This window comes from Sprattus sprattus (assembly GCF_963457725.1).
Source record: "Sprattus sprattus genome assembly, chromosome: 5".
In the NCBI taxonomy this organism is placed as follows: Eukaryota; Metazoa; Chordata; class Actinopteri; order Clupeiformes; family Clupeidae; genus Sprattus; species Sprattus sprattus.
This window is the reverse complement of record NC_137924.1, coordinates 21516206-21534398: the sequence shown is the minus strand read 5'-3', so window position 1 is coordinate 21534398 and position 18193 is coordinate 21516206. Positions and strand designations below refer to the sequence as shown.

Sequence of the window (18193 nt, the reverse complement as noted above, 5' to 3'; positions counted from 1 at the left end):
GAACAGAGCATATTACTCCAGTTCTAAAATCTTTACACTGGCTCTGTGTGAACTTGCCCAGGTTTGCCACTAAACCACATACTTGGTACACGCCACTGGTGTTCACAGAACAAAACTAATTTCCGTGCTGTATCAGGGCATGCTCAAGATGCCAAGTGAGTTTCGTTTTAAAATAAATACGTCACGGACAGTAGAGTTGCAGTCACGCACGCTCTAAAAACCAAAGAAATGCTGGTCGTCATCATCGATCAGCACACTAAAAGACATTATACTCGCAGAGACAAGATTTCATGTGGAATTTCGCAATTTCTTGCTGAAGACAGACCCATAAAAGGCCAGCGTTGGTCTCAGTCAGGGTAAGATATTGACACCATATGGCAGCAGGGCTTTTTCCAAAAGCCTTGTGGAGCCAGGTCCCCTGACAGCTAATGCACAACATCTGTGTGGATATGGATTGTTTCCTCTTGTTTAAGTGGAAAAGCCACGCTGCAATCCATCCATGGCTTATGCAGAAACACTGATGTTTTCCCTCAGCAGGGCAGAGGAAATCAAAGTCGAGGCGCCATGGCGACACATCAGAATGAGGAGTGCTGTAGGACTCACGTGAGTGGAGAGGTAGGAACATAAAAAACACACAGTGGGTAGCACATGCTGAGAAACTGCAATTTATATGTTTTGTCTCCAACCCAGTTTAAGCAATATGAAAGCAATACGTTTACCTGTTAGATTCTGTTCTGTTGTGCACAATATATTACAGTTTATTACAGCAAGCTGTTGCACACAGATAGAGAGCTGAAAGTGCATTTATTTTCATTATGTGTCCATAAGTCTTAGATTGCGACAAAGTGACATGTCAAAAACAGTGTCAATGGATAGAATATATTACATTTTCGGAGTACCAATGTTTGCAATCTCGAGAAGCATTTTAAAACGTCTTCCAAACAGCAAGAAGACAAGAAAATTACTGAATGTGAAGCAGGAACGTAATAGGATAATCTTTCCACTCTTAGCACTCAGACTGTTGCTCTTCTCTTTGTGAACCTAATCTCCCCCTTCACATTAAACACACTGAAAAGTGTCTCTCTAGTTATTCGAGTAATCACCCCCTTTTTAGAGTTGCCAGCCATTTCGGTTTACAAGGAAACCTGAAGAAAGACAGTGAATGTGGCGGTGTGTTTACGAAGGACTGCAGTTCTTAATATGTGTGATTCAGTTCAGGGCACTCGTTTCACCAAAGAACAAGGAGGCTGATGTTGTGGCAAAAAAAAAAGCTTCAGTGAGGTTGTATTACATCTTCCATGGGAGTGTGGTTCCCTTTAAACCTTGAGCCGTGGCACAAAACCTTAAACACAAATTGGTCAAGGGAAAGTAAGAGACAAAATGCCCTTTCCACTGCAGGAACACAAGCTTTTTTTGGGGGGGGGGGGGGGGGGGGGGGGGCTTTCCACTGCAAGATCCGCTCCTGTAAATAAGTACATTTTCCATGATTAATACAGCAAAAATAAATGATAGCTCCCAGTTAGCTTGTTGAGGTTACAGTCTCTCAGTGAATGAAGACAGGCAAATGATCAGCTGGAACATAGGCTTTAATTAATCATTATGTAATTATGCTGGTATATTTATTTATTAAGTAATTACAGCTGCTATAATGCCATTTAATTGAGTGTTAGCAACTTTATAGCAACATTTAACTATGGACTTGACCTTAAAGTAATCCTAATATTATCTAGAAAGTCTATAGTTTAACAGTCTAATGTTGGTGCTGCCGCTGGCGAAATTGTCATGCTTGAAATTGACATCGCGATCGAAGAGCAAAATATTATGCAACACCAGTGTAGGTCCGTAGTTCCTGCACCGCAATTGAAAGAAAGAGAAGAAGAAGAAAGGTGAAAGGGCCCATTAGGGGGTCGTTCCTGTACATGCTCATGCCACATGGGAAGTGCCCTGAGTTGCTGCAGTGGAAGTACCTTAAACAATTTGAGGGGGACAACAAGACAGGGGGGGACAACAAGAGAGGGGTAACTACAAGAGAGGTCAAAACAGGTTGGTTGACCTTGGAGAGGGTTAGGGTGGTTACAGGTGGAAGGTGATTCCTCTTCTTGGAATGTGCAGATTTCATCTCCTCTTACGCTTAAGAACTGGCTCTCTCAATTTTAAAATGGATGTCAAGTTCATCCAAAGCTGCTTAGAATTACAGTGTTTGAAATCACTTGGAGTGCGATTTTTAATGGAGTGCTGTTATAATGAAAATTGCTTTGGCGACTTTGATTTTGAAAGGCCTTGGTGCTGATCTGGGGCCGCATGCAACGTTGGGTACGGACAAAAACGTGGCTGCTAATCCCCCTCGCCAACTCTAAGACTGAGGATTATATTGTGCAGTTATCTGGCTCCACCGCATTTATAGCCACTTTATCTGCCACTCTAACTGATTTCTGTTGCCAAATAGTTGCCAAATAAATGTGGTTTTCTTGCCTTTACAACAGATAAGTTCTTCAATTTCGCATTCACTGAACTTTTTGGTTGATTTGCTGCAATCAACTGATTCTATTTCAATTTGAAGATGGTGGTAGTCTAGGCCTTTTTATATTCATTAGCATATTAAAATTAGTGAAATTGAGGGAGAAGAGAGGGTGGAGTGTGGTGCTCATGCATGTGTGCTCAATGTATTGTTAATTGGGAACGAAGAAAAGGCGCTTGCGCTTTGTACATACAATATGTTTTAGTATGAATTCTACTAAAAAGAGCTTTGTACATGTGGGCCCCTGGTCATGACTGGCACTCTGCATCCACCTCATTCATGCGGCTGTTTATTTACGACTGCCTTTTTCGGATGTGTAGGCCATCAACCCAAGTGGGAAATCAATCAAGCCTGTATTAACTCTGTTGAGAAACGGCGCTTACAGCACGGTTCTACAAATCAGCTGAAATCCTCAGACACGATAACACATAAAAAGAGAACAGGATATTGCATTGCCAAGGTCATGCAGAGTGTTAGTGAGAAAAGGAGTCTCTCTGTAGAAATGTAGCATGTCATCAAGGTATAAGGATTGGAGAGTGAAGGCTATTTCACTTCTTGACTACTTATTGGTGAAATAAAGCCTGCGCTGTCAGACATAAGGCGCCCTTCAATAAGACTGCACACCCACTGGTATTACACTAGCTAGTATTGCTCTGGCCTTCATATTACCTAATTGTCAATCATAGAATGTCACAAAAGTCTAACTCAACCACAAATCTGATCTGCATGTACAAAAACAGACATGAAGGGTCTGTACAGCAAGGCCATTATGGTATTTATACATTTCTATGATGTTGCACCATATGATTCAGAGAGTTATGGCACAACTATGTATATGTCATGGATGGGTCAATCAACTGGTTATGTCTGAAATTATGAGGTCAAAAAAAGTGCCACCATTCTTTTGGCCATGTAAGTGAAGGTCATGATGTCCGCTTCACTCGCCATGCTGCATATGTTAGACATTTTGTCATATTGGCTCACCCAAATGTATACTTACAGTGATTCACTGACACCGAGACAGTTTACCAATGTACCAATTCTCAAGAAACACATTTTAGTTGGCAGGTTTAGTTTGTACAGTTTTGTTGTTTCTCTGACAATATATTGTACTGCATACATCATATTCAAGTGTGCGTCACCAGGTCATGTAGGCTTCTACAACTTTTATTTTGTGAAAACCCTGCTTCCACATTACAAAGCTCCACACTTGGCCTGAGTCCATCATGAAAACAAACAAATCATTTGATGAAATGCATGCCTTTGGCAGTGTGCAGCTTCGACAAAGAACATCCGTCCTGTGTGAATAAACACTAATGGCTCCTGACGGTTCACGCCCAAGGTTAAAAGACAATCTTGGCAAATTTTAACTGATATACATAGCCTGTCTTTGTAATAAATATCACACGGCGGGTAATATGCTGAGGAAATGGAAGTGTAAATGTCACTGCACAAAGCACAAACTGTGAAATGTGCCATACATACTCTGGGGACATGACGCCAATAGGTTTATAATAGCCCGGATCTATGGACAGTTTGGGGAAACAAATTGGTCCTTTTTTCTAACCAAGTGATTGCATTGCGTTTCCATTTCTAGCTACTGAGCCATAAAGCTCTAGTTCATTCTACAGGCATGCTTTTTTTTCGGTCCGTCTTTGTGCCTCATCAGCAAATTTGTTTATGGCCCTGTCGTTGCTGCTGCTGCCAGTCAGGGGGGCATGCATCGCATTTACAACAGCCATCAGGTAGTTAAGTAGATTAAATAAAACCCAAATGGCTTGTTAAATCAATAGTTCACCCAACAAACACCAACCAGAGCTGTCTAAATGAGTCTTTCCGGTGCCTTCCATTACAAGGGTTTTGCCCCATTTATATTTATTATGAAACGGGAAGCAAAAACTGAACAGCGAGCTCTAGTTTGCTCAGAAAAAGCCCTCCCCACCTTCGCTCAGGGTGATTTAACATCATTAGTCTCCTCCCCTCGGTTTCATTAAGGGGAATGCCTCTCAGAGAGAGGCTGTATATCACTGCCCCACGCCCGCCTCCCACCCATCTCTCACTGTCACGGGACATTAGCCATGAGGAGCTCCGACCCAGACCCCCCTCTCACACTGCTGGGGCCAGATGGGCAGGACACAGAGGACGCCTCCACTGGACGTGTGACGTGGTTCAGGAATCTTGTCTAGGAAAAGGAGGACCTCCGGTCATCTGACAGGGTTTTGTCATTGAAGGTTAATGAGTTCAGTAGGAACAAGAGTTAATGACGAGAGATATGAAACTGTGAAAATATGAAACTATAATAAAATATGGAGTATAAGTATAAGTTGATGTTCTGGGACACACACAGGAAATACATGTTTGGGAGGTAGCACGACTGAGTCATGTCCACTGTCATGGCATATTCTAGTGTATTGTGTGTTGGGCTATTAATAGCACAGGGCGCTTTGGTGGTGGTCTTTTGAGAGACAGAGAGAGCGAGAGAGATAGAGAGAGAGGAGACACCAGTGTTGTAAATGAGACCTGTTTCTGGCACATAGATCTAAAGCTCTTGTGATCTTCCCGTCTTGTAAACATGCAAGCCCAATCTCCCTCTGGCCTCCCGCCCCCGGGATACTCACATCAAAACAATCCGAGCCCTCTTCAAACAACATCACAAGAGAGTCCCCCAACCCCCACTAGCGCCACCTCCAAATGAAGAGCGAAAGCACACTTAGCATCCCAGCGCCTCCGCTGACCGTGGCGGGGGCAAATTGAGATGTGCCATCTCCATTTCGTCGCGGGCACAGCGGGTCCGCTCAGAGGCAGCCATCATGAGAGTGGCGTTGAGGGCCGTGGAGAGGAGCTTTAACTAGGCTTCAACCAGCCGCTTTAACATGGTCCAGCTGCACACCGCTACTCCACAGCAGAGAGGCTGCTCTTTGAAGGGGCTAATCTGGATTTAGTTTTCCCCAGTTGCAACTCAATTTGGAGCCCATATGGTGGTTCTGGTCAGCATGGCATGGCTGGGCTGAGGCCATGTCAGAACTGGAGCCTTTTGATCACCCCAGCAGGTTCATGTTTCAGTGGTGTTTCATTAAGGAAAAGTTCAGTTGGTGCAGAAACTCCCAACCACAAAGGTAAGCATATACACAGGAAGCTTTTAACTTGAATTTCTCATTTTTAGGTAGACCCTGTTCAGATACCATGAGTGAAGGGGTACTTAAAAGTACTCCAACAATGCGATCAGGAGTCCAGACCAAACAACATTAGTCTAGATGGTATGTAATCTTTCTCATACATGTGTTTCATATACATGTCATTTCATATACATGAATCTCATGTATTTTTTTTAGAGATTTATTTTTGGACTTTTTATGCCTTTAATTGACAGAGCAGTGAAGATTATGACAGGAAATGAGATGGAGAAGAGGTGGGGAGTGGGCAGGAGAAATGGCATCGGGTCGGATTCGAACCCGCGACCTCCTTGAGCTTCAAGCCCGAATGTGGACGGGGCTACTGTTTGAGCAACAGTGCCCCCCTCATGTATTTTTTTAATTAATTCTTTGTACATACAGTGTTCTCTAAAACTATGAGAAGCTGCCCATTTCATCATTAGGGATTGAGGTTTGAGGCGCCATTGAGGTTTAAGGGGTGTTTAAAGTGAGAGTTTGATGGGTATCAATGAAAGTGCTGTAGTCTTTGTGAGTCCATAAAAAATGAATGTTAACTGCTCATCCATATTGAGCGCATTCATCCACCTTATGTCATTGATTAGGGTTCGGCAGAAAGATGGTTTTGGCCAGCAGGCTGGACGATTTCCTTCCTCCCACCCGCGCTCCTCCTCGCCTCCCTGCTGCTCCATCCATGTCCCGGCAGAAAGGTTCGTCTCCCTTGGCGACACTCCATTCACAGGGCACGGGTGAAGAGGGGCGTGGTGGCAGCGGCGGCAATGATCCGTCAGTGCCAGTCTGTCAGGAGATAGCGGGTGATTGATGCCACCTGGCGCTCATCAATAATTCCTGCTCAGGTTATCTGACTGATTGCTGGCCACAGCCTCAGGCTAAGCCAAGGTAATAAACTGGCGCGACCTCTTAAGTCTCCACACAAATGCACATGCACACTCAGGACAATGTTTCTTGTCCGGCCTTTCCTTTCTCTCTCTCGCCCACTGAGTTCCAGGAACTGTCAGACTTGCTCTTTAATATTGATGAATAGATTAAGAACAAGATAGCCTAAGGTGTGGGTCACAAAATCGTGTTTTCATGGAGTCTGTCAAGATGGGAATTCGTTTTTTGGGCAAGCCTTTTCTTATAACAATCCCAAGTTGTTAAGACAAAGGAATGATTGTGTAAGAACACCGCAATCGTTTTAATAACTTCCAAGAACTTCTGCAGCCAGCTGGAGGATATTCAAGGGACTGAGACAGTCTTGCTGCTTCTCATGTTGAATGGGATGAGACAGAACAAAATAACATTAATATTCCAACAGCCATGATTCTGTCAGCCTTGCAGAGCAAAACATTCTCCTGCTGCATCTTCTCAAGGCCTTGTTAAGAAATTATCAGTGTTTCTCATCTACCTTTGTCAGCTCACCAGCCTAAATGGATTATATCCCTTATACCTGTGCACTTTATGGCAGTCTCTTCTTATTCCACTTATTCATGCTTTTGTTCTCAGGTGAATTAGTCGGGAAAAACAACTGTATTTCGAAATGGCGTCGTAAATCATTCATAATGTTGTACATCTCTCCTTATCCTTAAGTACATATATGATTACACAGTTATTGAACGCTTGATCACGGAAGCTCAGGCTTTTGCAACCAAAACTGTCTCTAAACTATCCTGTGATTCTGAATCATCTATTTCTATGCAACATTTAATTAATCTCGTACAACAACATATTTTAATTAAGTTGTACATTCTGAAATGCAAAACGGCAAGGTAAATAACCAGCAGTCTGTGAGTTCCGTCACGCTGTATCGCCTGCGGCTTATCAGGCGTCAGTTTCAACTTGCATAACACATCCCAACAAAACAGGGGTGTGACAAGCACACATTTCTCAATGTAGCCTTGCGCCGTCATGGTGGAATGGCGCCAAATAGCAGAAGGTGCAACTCCACTGTACTGGATGTGTCACGTCAGCACAGTGGGGTTCCTATCGCTCAAGCCCAATTGGAACCAGCCGAGCAAGACTGCACAAACAAATAGGGACGGGTGATGGCGAACCTGACAGAGGATTCAGAGGGACGGCTCCCATCCCTAGCAAATTCTACAGAGCTTACATTTCGTCAACAACAGCGAAGGAGAGTGACGCACCCAACATCGCCTTCACATGGGATAGCATGAGGAAAGGGGAGGGGAAACAGAAAGGGAGCACAGTTTTGTTTTTCGGTTGGCATCGAGGTTTTATTATCCTTTACAATGTACAATGTACAAAAATATAGAGTACCAAAAAATTCACAGTGTCTAAAAGGCAGTGATTACAGTCTACATCACATCTAACAGTACCACCAGGTCAGTTGCATAGAAGGTTACCACGCCTTGTGGGGATGGAGGTCCTCAATGCCAGATCCAGAGCTATATCCAATGCCAGTCACAGGAAGCCTTAAGAAGAGGTGGTAGTGGCTAACATGAACACTGTACCAAATGTTATCCCCAGATGAAGACATAGGCCTACGGGTTCAGGTATGGACATGATATGAAACAGCTGTTTACTATGTTTATTTAGAGTTTTTAAAAGGGCACATGAATAAGCCTGACACTGCCAGCCTTAGAAGCTTAGTGTTTACAGGGAAATAGTCTGAAACGCTTCAGATGAGAATCAGTGGGCACAGTGAGAAATCTACTGATCAAATCAGCTAGGTTTTAGCAGTGCTTCAGAAGCTAACAAAAAGGCGGTATCAAAAAGGCTGCATCACATCAATACTGAAATCTGGGTCAGTCTCATCATTAATTACAATGATAAACTCACTGAAATAGCTGTAGCCTACTGACTATATTCCTGGAAGGTAAAAAAGATCTCTCTCTCTCTCTCTCTCTCTCTCTCTCTCTTCTGGCTGTCAAGCTTAGGTTTCAGTATATTATGCCCTGAAGCAGTCCAATCACTCTGAATAGTGTAGTGCTGGTCCCCAACCCAGATGGATCCAGACCACAATGACCACAGTGAACATTTCTGGGATGGCGACGCCAAGCTCTCTCGGGAAGCATCATTTACTGATCCTTCGACTATAAATCACCAATTTGATACAGACAGTTATGTTGAGTCAGGAGTCCTGTAATTTTGAACACCACAGGTCCTGGGCCAATATTCTTTATCATAATGGATAGCAGAGTTCTCACTTTATAGAATGAGGTGCCCAAGGAACCACAGGTGACATATGGACATAAACACCAATAACAGATTACCTTACAGTGAGTTATCATTCAGACACGTAGTCCAGATACCTTCGTTTTTATTATTCAAGATGAAAATCTGCACTCCTGTCATTTGCTGCTGGACTTCACGGACAGGTTCTATCCCCACACGTTCATATGGTTGGTATATACTGTGTACACATACGCTGTTCTTCGCTTAAACAACTATAAGGCCTTTTTTTTTTTAAGAAAAAAAGAAAACAGAAACAGTGTTAGCTATACAATATACATTTATATTACACTACCCCTTAGATGTCATTTCTTTTGTAGGCGCAGAAGGGCTTCTCCTATGTACAGATAAGAGCTCTCGTGCGTAGCTGAACTGATAGCACTGCTGGTTTGCATTCATTGGACAAGCTTAATAAAAATAGTTCTCCAGTGCCCCCATTTTCCTTAACCAATATAAATATCACATATTGATGCTGATGATAATGATGTCTCTCTCGGTTGTCGTACATGATGACACACAGGGAAATACAGAAACGAACAGCCAGTATGAGGGTTTGGACACAATGCAGTCTGGCCTATGCTTTGAAAGATACACAGTCCACACACAGTGACAAAAATGACGGTAGAACTTTAAAAACAACGTACAGATCTAACCATACAGTACTCATGCACACAAGTGCTCATACACACAAACACATACATAGACACGTGCAGACACACGCACAGGCATACACACATATACACACACACACACATACACACATAGAAAAACAAACAAACAAATGTAGAATGTAAATTAGCTCACTCACATTTCAATCACTTTTGGGAAAGCATGGTTTAGCTGTTAAGGAGGGCGCCAGTGATTCTTGCTACAGTTATAAATTATGAATATCTTCCATTACATATAATAATCTATGTTTTTTTTCCCTATATGCAAAAAAGTGATTAATAATATATTGCCTCTACAGATCTGAAAAGGATATGTGTATCCTAAAGTGGGAGAGACATCCTTAACCATTCTTAATCCATCCATGGTCTGACATACTGCGCTTTAAATAGACATTACTATCCATCTAATCTATAAAGAACAAATATTTCCATCTTAAAAATAACCATTAAAAAACAAGTGCCACGCTATCAGTATATTCTACAGTATTAAAACTCAGTCCACCCTGGTACATTTGGCATATCTCATATGACCACCAAGGCATACAGTACTCAGTAGGATGCATCCATTCAAAGACACAAGCAGATTCCCCCCTTCCCGCAAAAAGAGGAAAAAAACAAAACAAACTGTTGAATAGAAGTTATACTCTGATAGTTTCTCAATTCACCAACAGGCACCATTGGTGCTCCCAACCCCTAACACTTACGAGAACCCCTGTTCTAAGATAGCCATCATCTCCATGGAAGCAGGTGCAGGTCCATAGCGATTGTGCACCCGACTCAGACTGACTGTTGTGAACTCTCTCACCCCCCCCCCCCCCCCAAACTCCCAAATCTTGGTTCTTCCGCTCCAAATAGCAAATGCATTGCGACGACTCCTGGTGAAAAGTGTGGCACAAACTAAAAGCTCCTGAGACCAGCACTGGCGGCGTGTTATCCTTTTGGAAATCTTTTTTTGACGCTGGGTTTCTGTGCGCGTACACACTCACACTCACACTCACACTCACACTCACACTCACACTCACACTCACACTCACACTCACACACACACACAAACACACACACACACGTCCTTTATCCTGCACGCTTGATCCTGCACGCTCTCCTCCAGACAGGCGACAGTGCTCTCAAGGGGGGAAGAGTTCTAGAGTCCAACTGACGCTCAGGGTTCTGGGTCTTTGCCTGTGGGAGATGTGAGGGTGCTGTGTGACGGTAGGCTCCATATTGAGCTCTTGAAGTCTCCTTTACTTTTCTCCTCCTCTCCACGTCCTCCTGCAGCACCTCAGAGAGTGTCATTGTGAGTCAGTGGAGGATGCCAGTAACTGCTTCTGTTTGATTTCCTATTTATGAGATGAAGGATCTCGGAGAGACAGCCTTGAGACATACTCAGTTCAGCTGACAGCTTCCTTACAGTGAGTTACTCAGGGCCATCGATATCAGTATTGCCTTGCCAACGATCCTCAGAAACAAAAGCTGCAACGCCATCCAGCCCATCCAACAGGGAGAGACTGGGGTTGAGTGGCAGGCTTCTCTCCCCCAATAGGAGAGAGGGATGAGGTAAGGACAGTTGGGTGGAATGTTCCAGAAGGGCATCCCCTCAGATGCAGAGGGTTCATAGGTTTTGGGGGCGAGACAGGAGGGGGACGGGGGGGACAAAGGGAAGTCCAGTGTTTAAAGCCAGTCCTGTCACCATGGCAATGGCTTCATGGGAGACAGAGAACAAGTCTCAGCTGTTGTAGGTTCTACACGGAGAGGGGGAGGAGTCGGGCCGGTAGTCGTATTTGCCCAGGGCCGCGGGGTAGTAGGTGGTGGTGTAGACGTTCGTCTGCTGGAGGGGGGTAGGGAAGAAGTTGGTCTTGTCATCCGGTAGCAAGTTATTCTTATTCAAAGTCTGTAGAAATAAGAACAAAGGCACCATGAAAGGGATAAGGGTAAGTATTCTCTTCCTCTCTCTTGCTTTTTCTTTGTCTCTTTCTCACACACACACACACACACACACACACACACACACACACACACACACAGACACACACACACACACACACACACACACACACACACACACACACACACACACACACACACACACACACACACACACACACACACACACACAACGGCTAGAGGAGAGAAAAGGGCAAAGGTGTGAGCCATTCGATGTTATTCATTAGTAATATCTAATGCATCTGAGGGGGGGAAAGCAATCAATAATTAAAATGCGAGGAGACCTATGGGTCATGGATGAACGAGTCATGGAAGGGCCATTTCATACTTCTTGTGAGGAAAGTAATTTATTTCAAAGGCTCCAGAGTAACAGCAGAGGCAGCTCTGTAATTGCATTAGAAAATGTGTGAAATGCACAGCGATGAGTGTAATGGATCACTCAGGGTGAGGTTTTTTTTGCAAAGCAGCCGTGTAATGGAAAAGAGTCAACACACTGTCTTACTTTACAGTTGGTTGTGGTATGCCTGAAAGAATCAAGATGCTCATCACATACATATGCCTATAAAACATTTATTTTTAGATGATTGCTATACTTGAGTGACTGTCAATACTACATTGATGAAGCGTTTCCTTTGATCTCATTATGTTGTTGTTCACCAGGGGTCTGTCCTCAGTTCAATGATAAATCAGAGTTTCTGTCTCCATCAAGACCTTTACTGCAGTGAGTGCCTCTCATCACTTGGGTTCTTTCAAACTAATGTCTTTTCTGCAGTCACTCATCAATATTCTCTCCAAACAAAAAAAAAACAACACTTTGCCTCTTTACTTCCAATTCCGTGGTAGTGTTGGTTTTTCAGCTGGCATTACTTAACTCGGACACTGGTGCCCAAGTGTGAAAAAGATAGGAATGAGATCAGAGGGAACAATGGAAAAACAGCGGAGGAGATCAATACTATCCATGGCACAGGACTCACACAGGTGGCAGAACAGAAGGTAGTGGGAGAGAGTAAGGGGGGGGGGGGGGGGGGGGGGGCTAATTGGATGGGCAAGACAATCAGTCACATCCAGCTGTGGGAGTCCATTGCCCGAGCACTGCTTAAACAGCCTAATGGAACTCATTAATAAAGACTGAGTGTGTACGAGGACCCGCAGTGGGGCCAGGAGAGGTGGCTAAACAACGCGCCTGGAGGAAAATGAACCCAGTCTCACCTGTCCTTATGATCTGTAATCTCAGGTTTCTCATTTCTCTCATGAGCAACGAGGCCCCAGAGACCACAGATCAATGACTGAGTTGGAATGAACTACCTTTTTGTTTTTTAAATGTAGTGTGTGCATGCATGTGGGGTGTGGTGTGTGTTTGTGTACGTATATGTGTGGTGTGTGTGTATGCTTATGTGTGCATGTGTGCACATTTACATGTATTCATGTTTGTTTTGTATCCATGTTCACATGTTAAATATCATAATTTTAAATAATGTTAGTAAACATGTAAAAGTAAATGTGTATGTATATAATTAAAAAGTATATGTAATAATTATCCTGATCAGAAGTAAATTATTTAGCTGACTTTCTTCCTGAGCTCATCTGCTATTGATACATAGGTTCATCATCATGTATAATAATCCATGATTAAATATGATTATAATAATGATGGAACTGAATCCTGCAGAGTTGAGGTGTGCCTACCTTGAATTCCATGGGCGTGTATTTCTCGTTCTTTGGCGTGGTGTTGCCCTTGTAGTTGAGGTGGTTGGGCGTGGTGGGGTGGATAACCGCAGACTCCTGCGACTGTTTGTGGAAGCGCTGGCAGTAAACATACACAAGGAACGACAGCAGGCCTGCTCCCAAGAAACAGGACACGCCTGTGGCTATCAGGTGAAGCAGTGTGAACCCTGTAGGTGGGGGAACAAAAAAAAATGTTGAGCTTGTGAGTTTACCAGATTCATACATCGAATTGAGTTTCTTCCCTTCAAACCTTCTTCCCTGTGGCTGTCTAACATAACCAGCAATTATTTCGAAAGACTCCATGGGACGTTTTCATACCTGCTATAGTTAATCTAACAACCCTGTAACAAGTGCAAGGAAGGAAGGACGCAACAGGTGTTGCTGTCAGGAAGTGATGCCAGACAGTGTGAGCGCTGTGTGTGGACGCGCTGAAGGCCAGGACTCTGATTGGCCTACAGGTTGGTTACGACGGACCAGTTCTGAGCTGCGCTGTAATGAGACTGGAGGACATTGGCTGGAGGGCTTACAGGGGGCGAGGGGGGTCTAGTCTACATCAAGCCATCATCTTCGCCACTCAGCCCAACTGCTCTAATTAGACCTGGAGCAGACTGTGGGGAGGCAGGGCACCGTGGAGGCCGCTCCACTGAGAGGGGGATGATGGGTAATGAGGTCCTCGTCAGGAGCCTGGGCAGCCCCCTGATGAGCTTGGTGGTGGAGGTGGGGAGAAGTGGGGTGTTGACGTACGAGGACAGACGAAAGAGGGACTGGTGATGGAGTGTCTAAACAGCCTGCCCTTCTGCAGTAGGGCTTTAAGCAACTCACAAAGGCCATCTCATGTATATTTCATCTGAGGGCTGAATATGTGTGTGTGTGTGTGTGTGTGTGTGTGTGTGTGTGTGTGTGTGTGTGTGTGTGTGTGTGTGTGTGTGTATATTCATGTGTGAGTGTGTTTGTATCAGCGACTGTTTTTTCCAGTGCATGTGTATGCATGTGCAATGCTGGTTGGGTGAAGTGTGTGTGTGTGTGTGTGTGTGTGTGTGTGTGTGTGTGTGTGTGTGTGTGCCCCTGTAGGCCTCAGTGGGGAGCTCTGAGAGAGGGGTGTGGAGAATGGCAGGGGCTCAGAGCGCAGCGGAGCGGCAGGGTGTGAAGAATGGAGTTGAGCCCACTAGAGCCGACTCCACCACCACCTCTACCTCAGCCACCCGCTCTCCCATCACTCCTGCCAGCACAGCCCTCTCACACTCATTTACATTACAGAGAGAGAGAGAGAGAGAGAGAGAGAGAGAGAGGGAGAGAGAGAGAATAAATATATTAATAAGGAAAGGAATAAAGAATGAAAAATGGGGGTGTTTGAAGGGGAGCACACACCTGGCGTGTGTCTGTTACCTCCTATGGTCTGGATGAAAAGCAGGTCACACACACCCATTTGTATGCACGCATACACACACACAGAGCTATAACTCATGCACGAAGAGAAAGCTCACACATAGACACATGCCCGCGATGCCCTCGGCAAATTGTATGCATGCATCCAGACATGCACAATGTCACTCACACACTCACACACATGCCACAGGAGTCTGCAGAGACCAAGGTGAGAGAAGAGGTGCAGAGATTTATCTACTTACTTCCACACAGCTGCTCTTTTTCATAGCCGGACGCTGGAAGAATCACTACAGAGAGGTAGAGAGAGAGGTAGAGAGAGAGAGAGAGAGAGAGAGAAAGAGGGAGAGAGAGAGAACAGGGCACAGATGGTTACAATCCAGCTTTTGTATCGGTCTGCAGCTAAAGTGACCATCAATCCGCTCTCCTGCCCTCCCGAATCTGATGGTGGATTTAAGGAAATTCGGGGAAAGGCTGTCGGGGTGACTCGACAGGCGTGAGCCGGAGAGGATCAGCCCGCATTAGAGGAATCACTCCTAAAGCCCCAAAGAACTGGAGACTTCCCACTTCTCACACACTGCCACCTCCATGGCAATTCAGAAGTGTGTGTGTGTGTGTGTGTCTGTCTAGTTCTCTGTGTGTGTGTGTGTGTGTGTGTGTGTGTGTGTGTGTGTGTGTGTGTGTGTGTGTCTCTGTTAGGGAGTGTGTTTGCCCATATTTTGAAATGTGCATGGGTGCTTGAAGGCGTTATAATTGAGATGCGCACACATCCTGATTAATCTCAAGACAAATCTGCCCCCCTCACTTCGCTGTTCATCCGTCTCCCCCTCCCCCCCAAAAAAAGCGAGATTGGATGTGAGGCTGGTGTAGTGACATCACATTAATATTAATAATGCCACTCCGTTCACTTGGTATTCCACACTGGTGCCCCCCCCCCCCCCCCTCCCCTAAAGCTGAGCCCCCTTAAACCTACTGGCAGTGAAGCTTCAGCTGAACTCAAAGGGAACTGATATATCAATGCAGATCACCCAGAGACTGCTAACCCCCCCCCCCCCCCCCCCCAAAAAAGCATGATTAGGTGTACACAAATTTTCCAGGGGTAGTATTGTTACAATTCCATGACCCATTCTGAAAGCCTAAAGTAAACTTTGTTTCAAAATCTCCTGCACTATAAATAGCTAAGTGTGTAAACGTATGCATTGACATGTAAAACATGAAGGCAAAAACTAGACTAATTATTGAACTGCTGTTCAAGCTGTTGTTGTTTTTTCCCCCCATTTGGAGTCGTGACTGAGACTGCCTCCCAGGAGCAGCAGCAGCGTGTGATGGTGTAGTGTCCCCACCTGGGATCTCGTTGCAGTCCCTGTTCTGGGTGCTGTTCCCCGCACACTGCGTGGAGCCCTGGGCCCCGCAGGCCCGACTGCGCAGCTGCAGTCCTGTGTCGTCGCAGGCGGACCACACTGACCATGCCATCCAGCCGCCTGCCAAAGAGAAGTGACACCCTAAATCTCTCGCAAACAAAACACACAAACACACACACAGACACACACACACACCCCCCCCCACACACACACACACACACACACTCTGTCTCTCTCTACTCGCAGAGAGTACCGAGGAGCTGTGAAAGCAGACGTTTGGGGAGATGTGTTTCATGTCAACATGAGAGCCCACCCAGACATGGGAAACAAACAAACGGCCCAGCAGCTACATACAGCCCATGGCAGCCACATTAGCAGACACATACAGAGAAGAAAAAAACAAAACATTGTTTTTCTTCTCGAGACATACAGTAAACAAAAAAAAAGGGCAAACACCATGACACAGTTAATTTGTTTTACTGCACAACTCACTTAAGCAGTCTTTTCCTTTTCCTTCATATTCTAAATAACGAAACCAAGATGTCTTCTTTTGTGGTTTGCCTTTTTAACTTCCAATTGGATGTGTGAAGACTTTCCTGTCAGTCAAACCTTAGTATGCACCATTTCCCAGCTGCACTCGAGCTCAGAAGTTTGCCTTGATCCACAAAAAATGACTTCAATAATGACGCTAAGCGGCCAAGATAATTGCTTTATCCATCTCCATTTCTTGGCGCCAATCACACTAAGTGTTTGCTCAGAAAGTAAAAAAAAATAAAATAATTAAACTGGGGGCCTGCTGGCATTGATGGACGAAAGGCAGCACTTCACTTAATACACTCCCTGCAGCTAAAACTACCAGACCTGTCCCCCATCCCCGCTAACCCCTCCGCATTTACATTCCCCCACCATCTTAAATCATCAGACTCGCCACAGACAGGGGGAGGGCTCCTTGCAGGGCCATCAGAATAAGCTCTGACTGACAGCCAGTGGGAATCTCTACGGCTCCTGGGTCGAGGTGGGCACCTGCAGGTACCACCTTATGTTTGATTTGGGAGATGAATTGCAGTGGCAGGCAGTAGCCTGGCGCTGTCTGTGTAAGCAACAGGTTTTTTTTTTTTTTAAAGAAAGAAAAGAAAAAAGATCTGGTCTAATGATAAGCATTAATCTCCTCCTAAAGCTCACGCTCAAAAGTAAGAGGGGGGTTATCCGTCATTGTCTGCGGTTCATAAAGGTGGTGGTATTAAAATTGCACCACAGCACAATAGGGACTTAAGACCGCTCAACCACTGCCAAAGTGATGTGGTTTTGGTCTATGTTTTCTGAACACCACACGTAACCGCCTGGAAAGAATACACACAGCACGGCACGGCACTTGAGGAAATTAAGCATGGATTGGGGCTCGAAAGAAAAAAAATGGGGTGCTGTTGCTCAGAGTCCGCAGGGGCTTTTCTATGGCGAGGCAGACTCTCTCACACATGGGTCCAAGATTAGTTCACTTCATAAATATTTGAGTTGCCTTTTGGGAGCAGATGTGAGGATTTAGAGTAAGGGAGCAGAGAGGGCCCCTTGACATACATGCATGAATAGCATAGACTGTAACAGTCCTGTACCGAAAATACGACGCACACTCCAAGCCCCACTATGATCCCTTGGCAGATAGTTTTTCGCTGGAGCAGACAACTGATGTAAACCAGGCTCAGCTTGATTGGCAGTCAAGACAATCTGTGGATCTATCTACGGGGAATGAACCATCTTCATCTCCTGAACGTGCAGATGATCCTCTCTACCCACAGAAGCCCTAGGACCTGCAACATTTGGAATTTGAATCTATAATGGGGAAGATGACCTCCAAATGAAAATAAAGTTGCTTTCTAACTGCCTGTTTTAAATTCAGAGAGGTATTCGAGACTGGCTGGACAACTTGCAGACATCTTTAACGATCAACTTTGTATGAATAAGGCACATTTAGGGGTGCACACACACCATTCCTTATCCAAAGTTGTGCTCCATCAGGGTACATACATATATTCACCAATCAATGTCCATGACTTTTCCATGCCTTTGAAGGAAATGTTCATTATCCTACATTCTCTGAAATGTCTGTGTATACATGAACAGTGAAGTTGGCCAATAGAACTGGGTCCCAAAATGTGTTTTCAAAAGTTATTGTTATTATGCCGAAGAGCAAACACGAGTGATCCTTTTATTATTTAAAGAAAACTAAACATACAATCTAAATATTAAAAACTGATTGAC

General features: G+C 44.7%; 1 protein-coding gene across 1 annotated transcript in view; it reads right to left on the bottom strand.

The window, feature by feature from the left end:
- Positions 1 to 10528: 10528 nt before the first annotated feature.
- The window catches only part of sema5ba (sema domain, seven thrombospondin repeats (type 1 and type 1-like), transmembrane domain (TM) and short cytoplasmic domain, (semaphorin) 5Ba), a gene marked incomplete at its 5' end in the record, with an annotated part of 62045 nt that continues 54380 nt past the window's right edge, over positions 10529 to 18193 (bottom strand). Inside the window, 4 exons of the mRNA XM_080838717.1 lie at positions 10529 to 11415; positions 13155 to 13360; positions 14822 to 14866; positions 15920 to 16057. Coding sequence (XP_080694843.1) covers positions 11251 to 11415; positions 13155 to 13360; positions 14822 to 14866; positions 15920 to 16057 — 554 coding nt within the window. The 3' untranslated portion in view covers positions 10529 to 11250. The remainder of the gene's footprint in view (positions 11416 to 13154; positions 13361 to 14821; positions 14867 to 15919; positions 16058 to 18193) is intronic.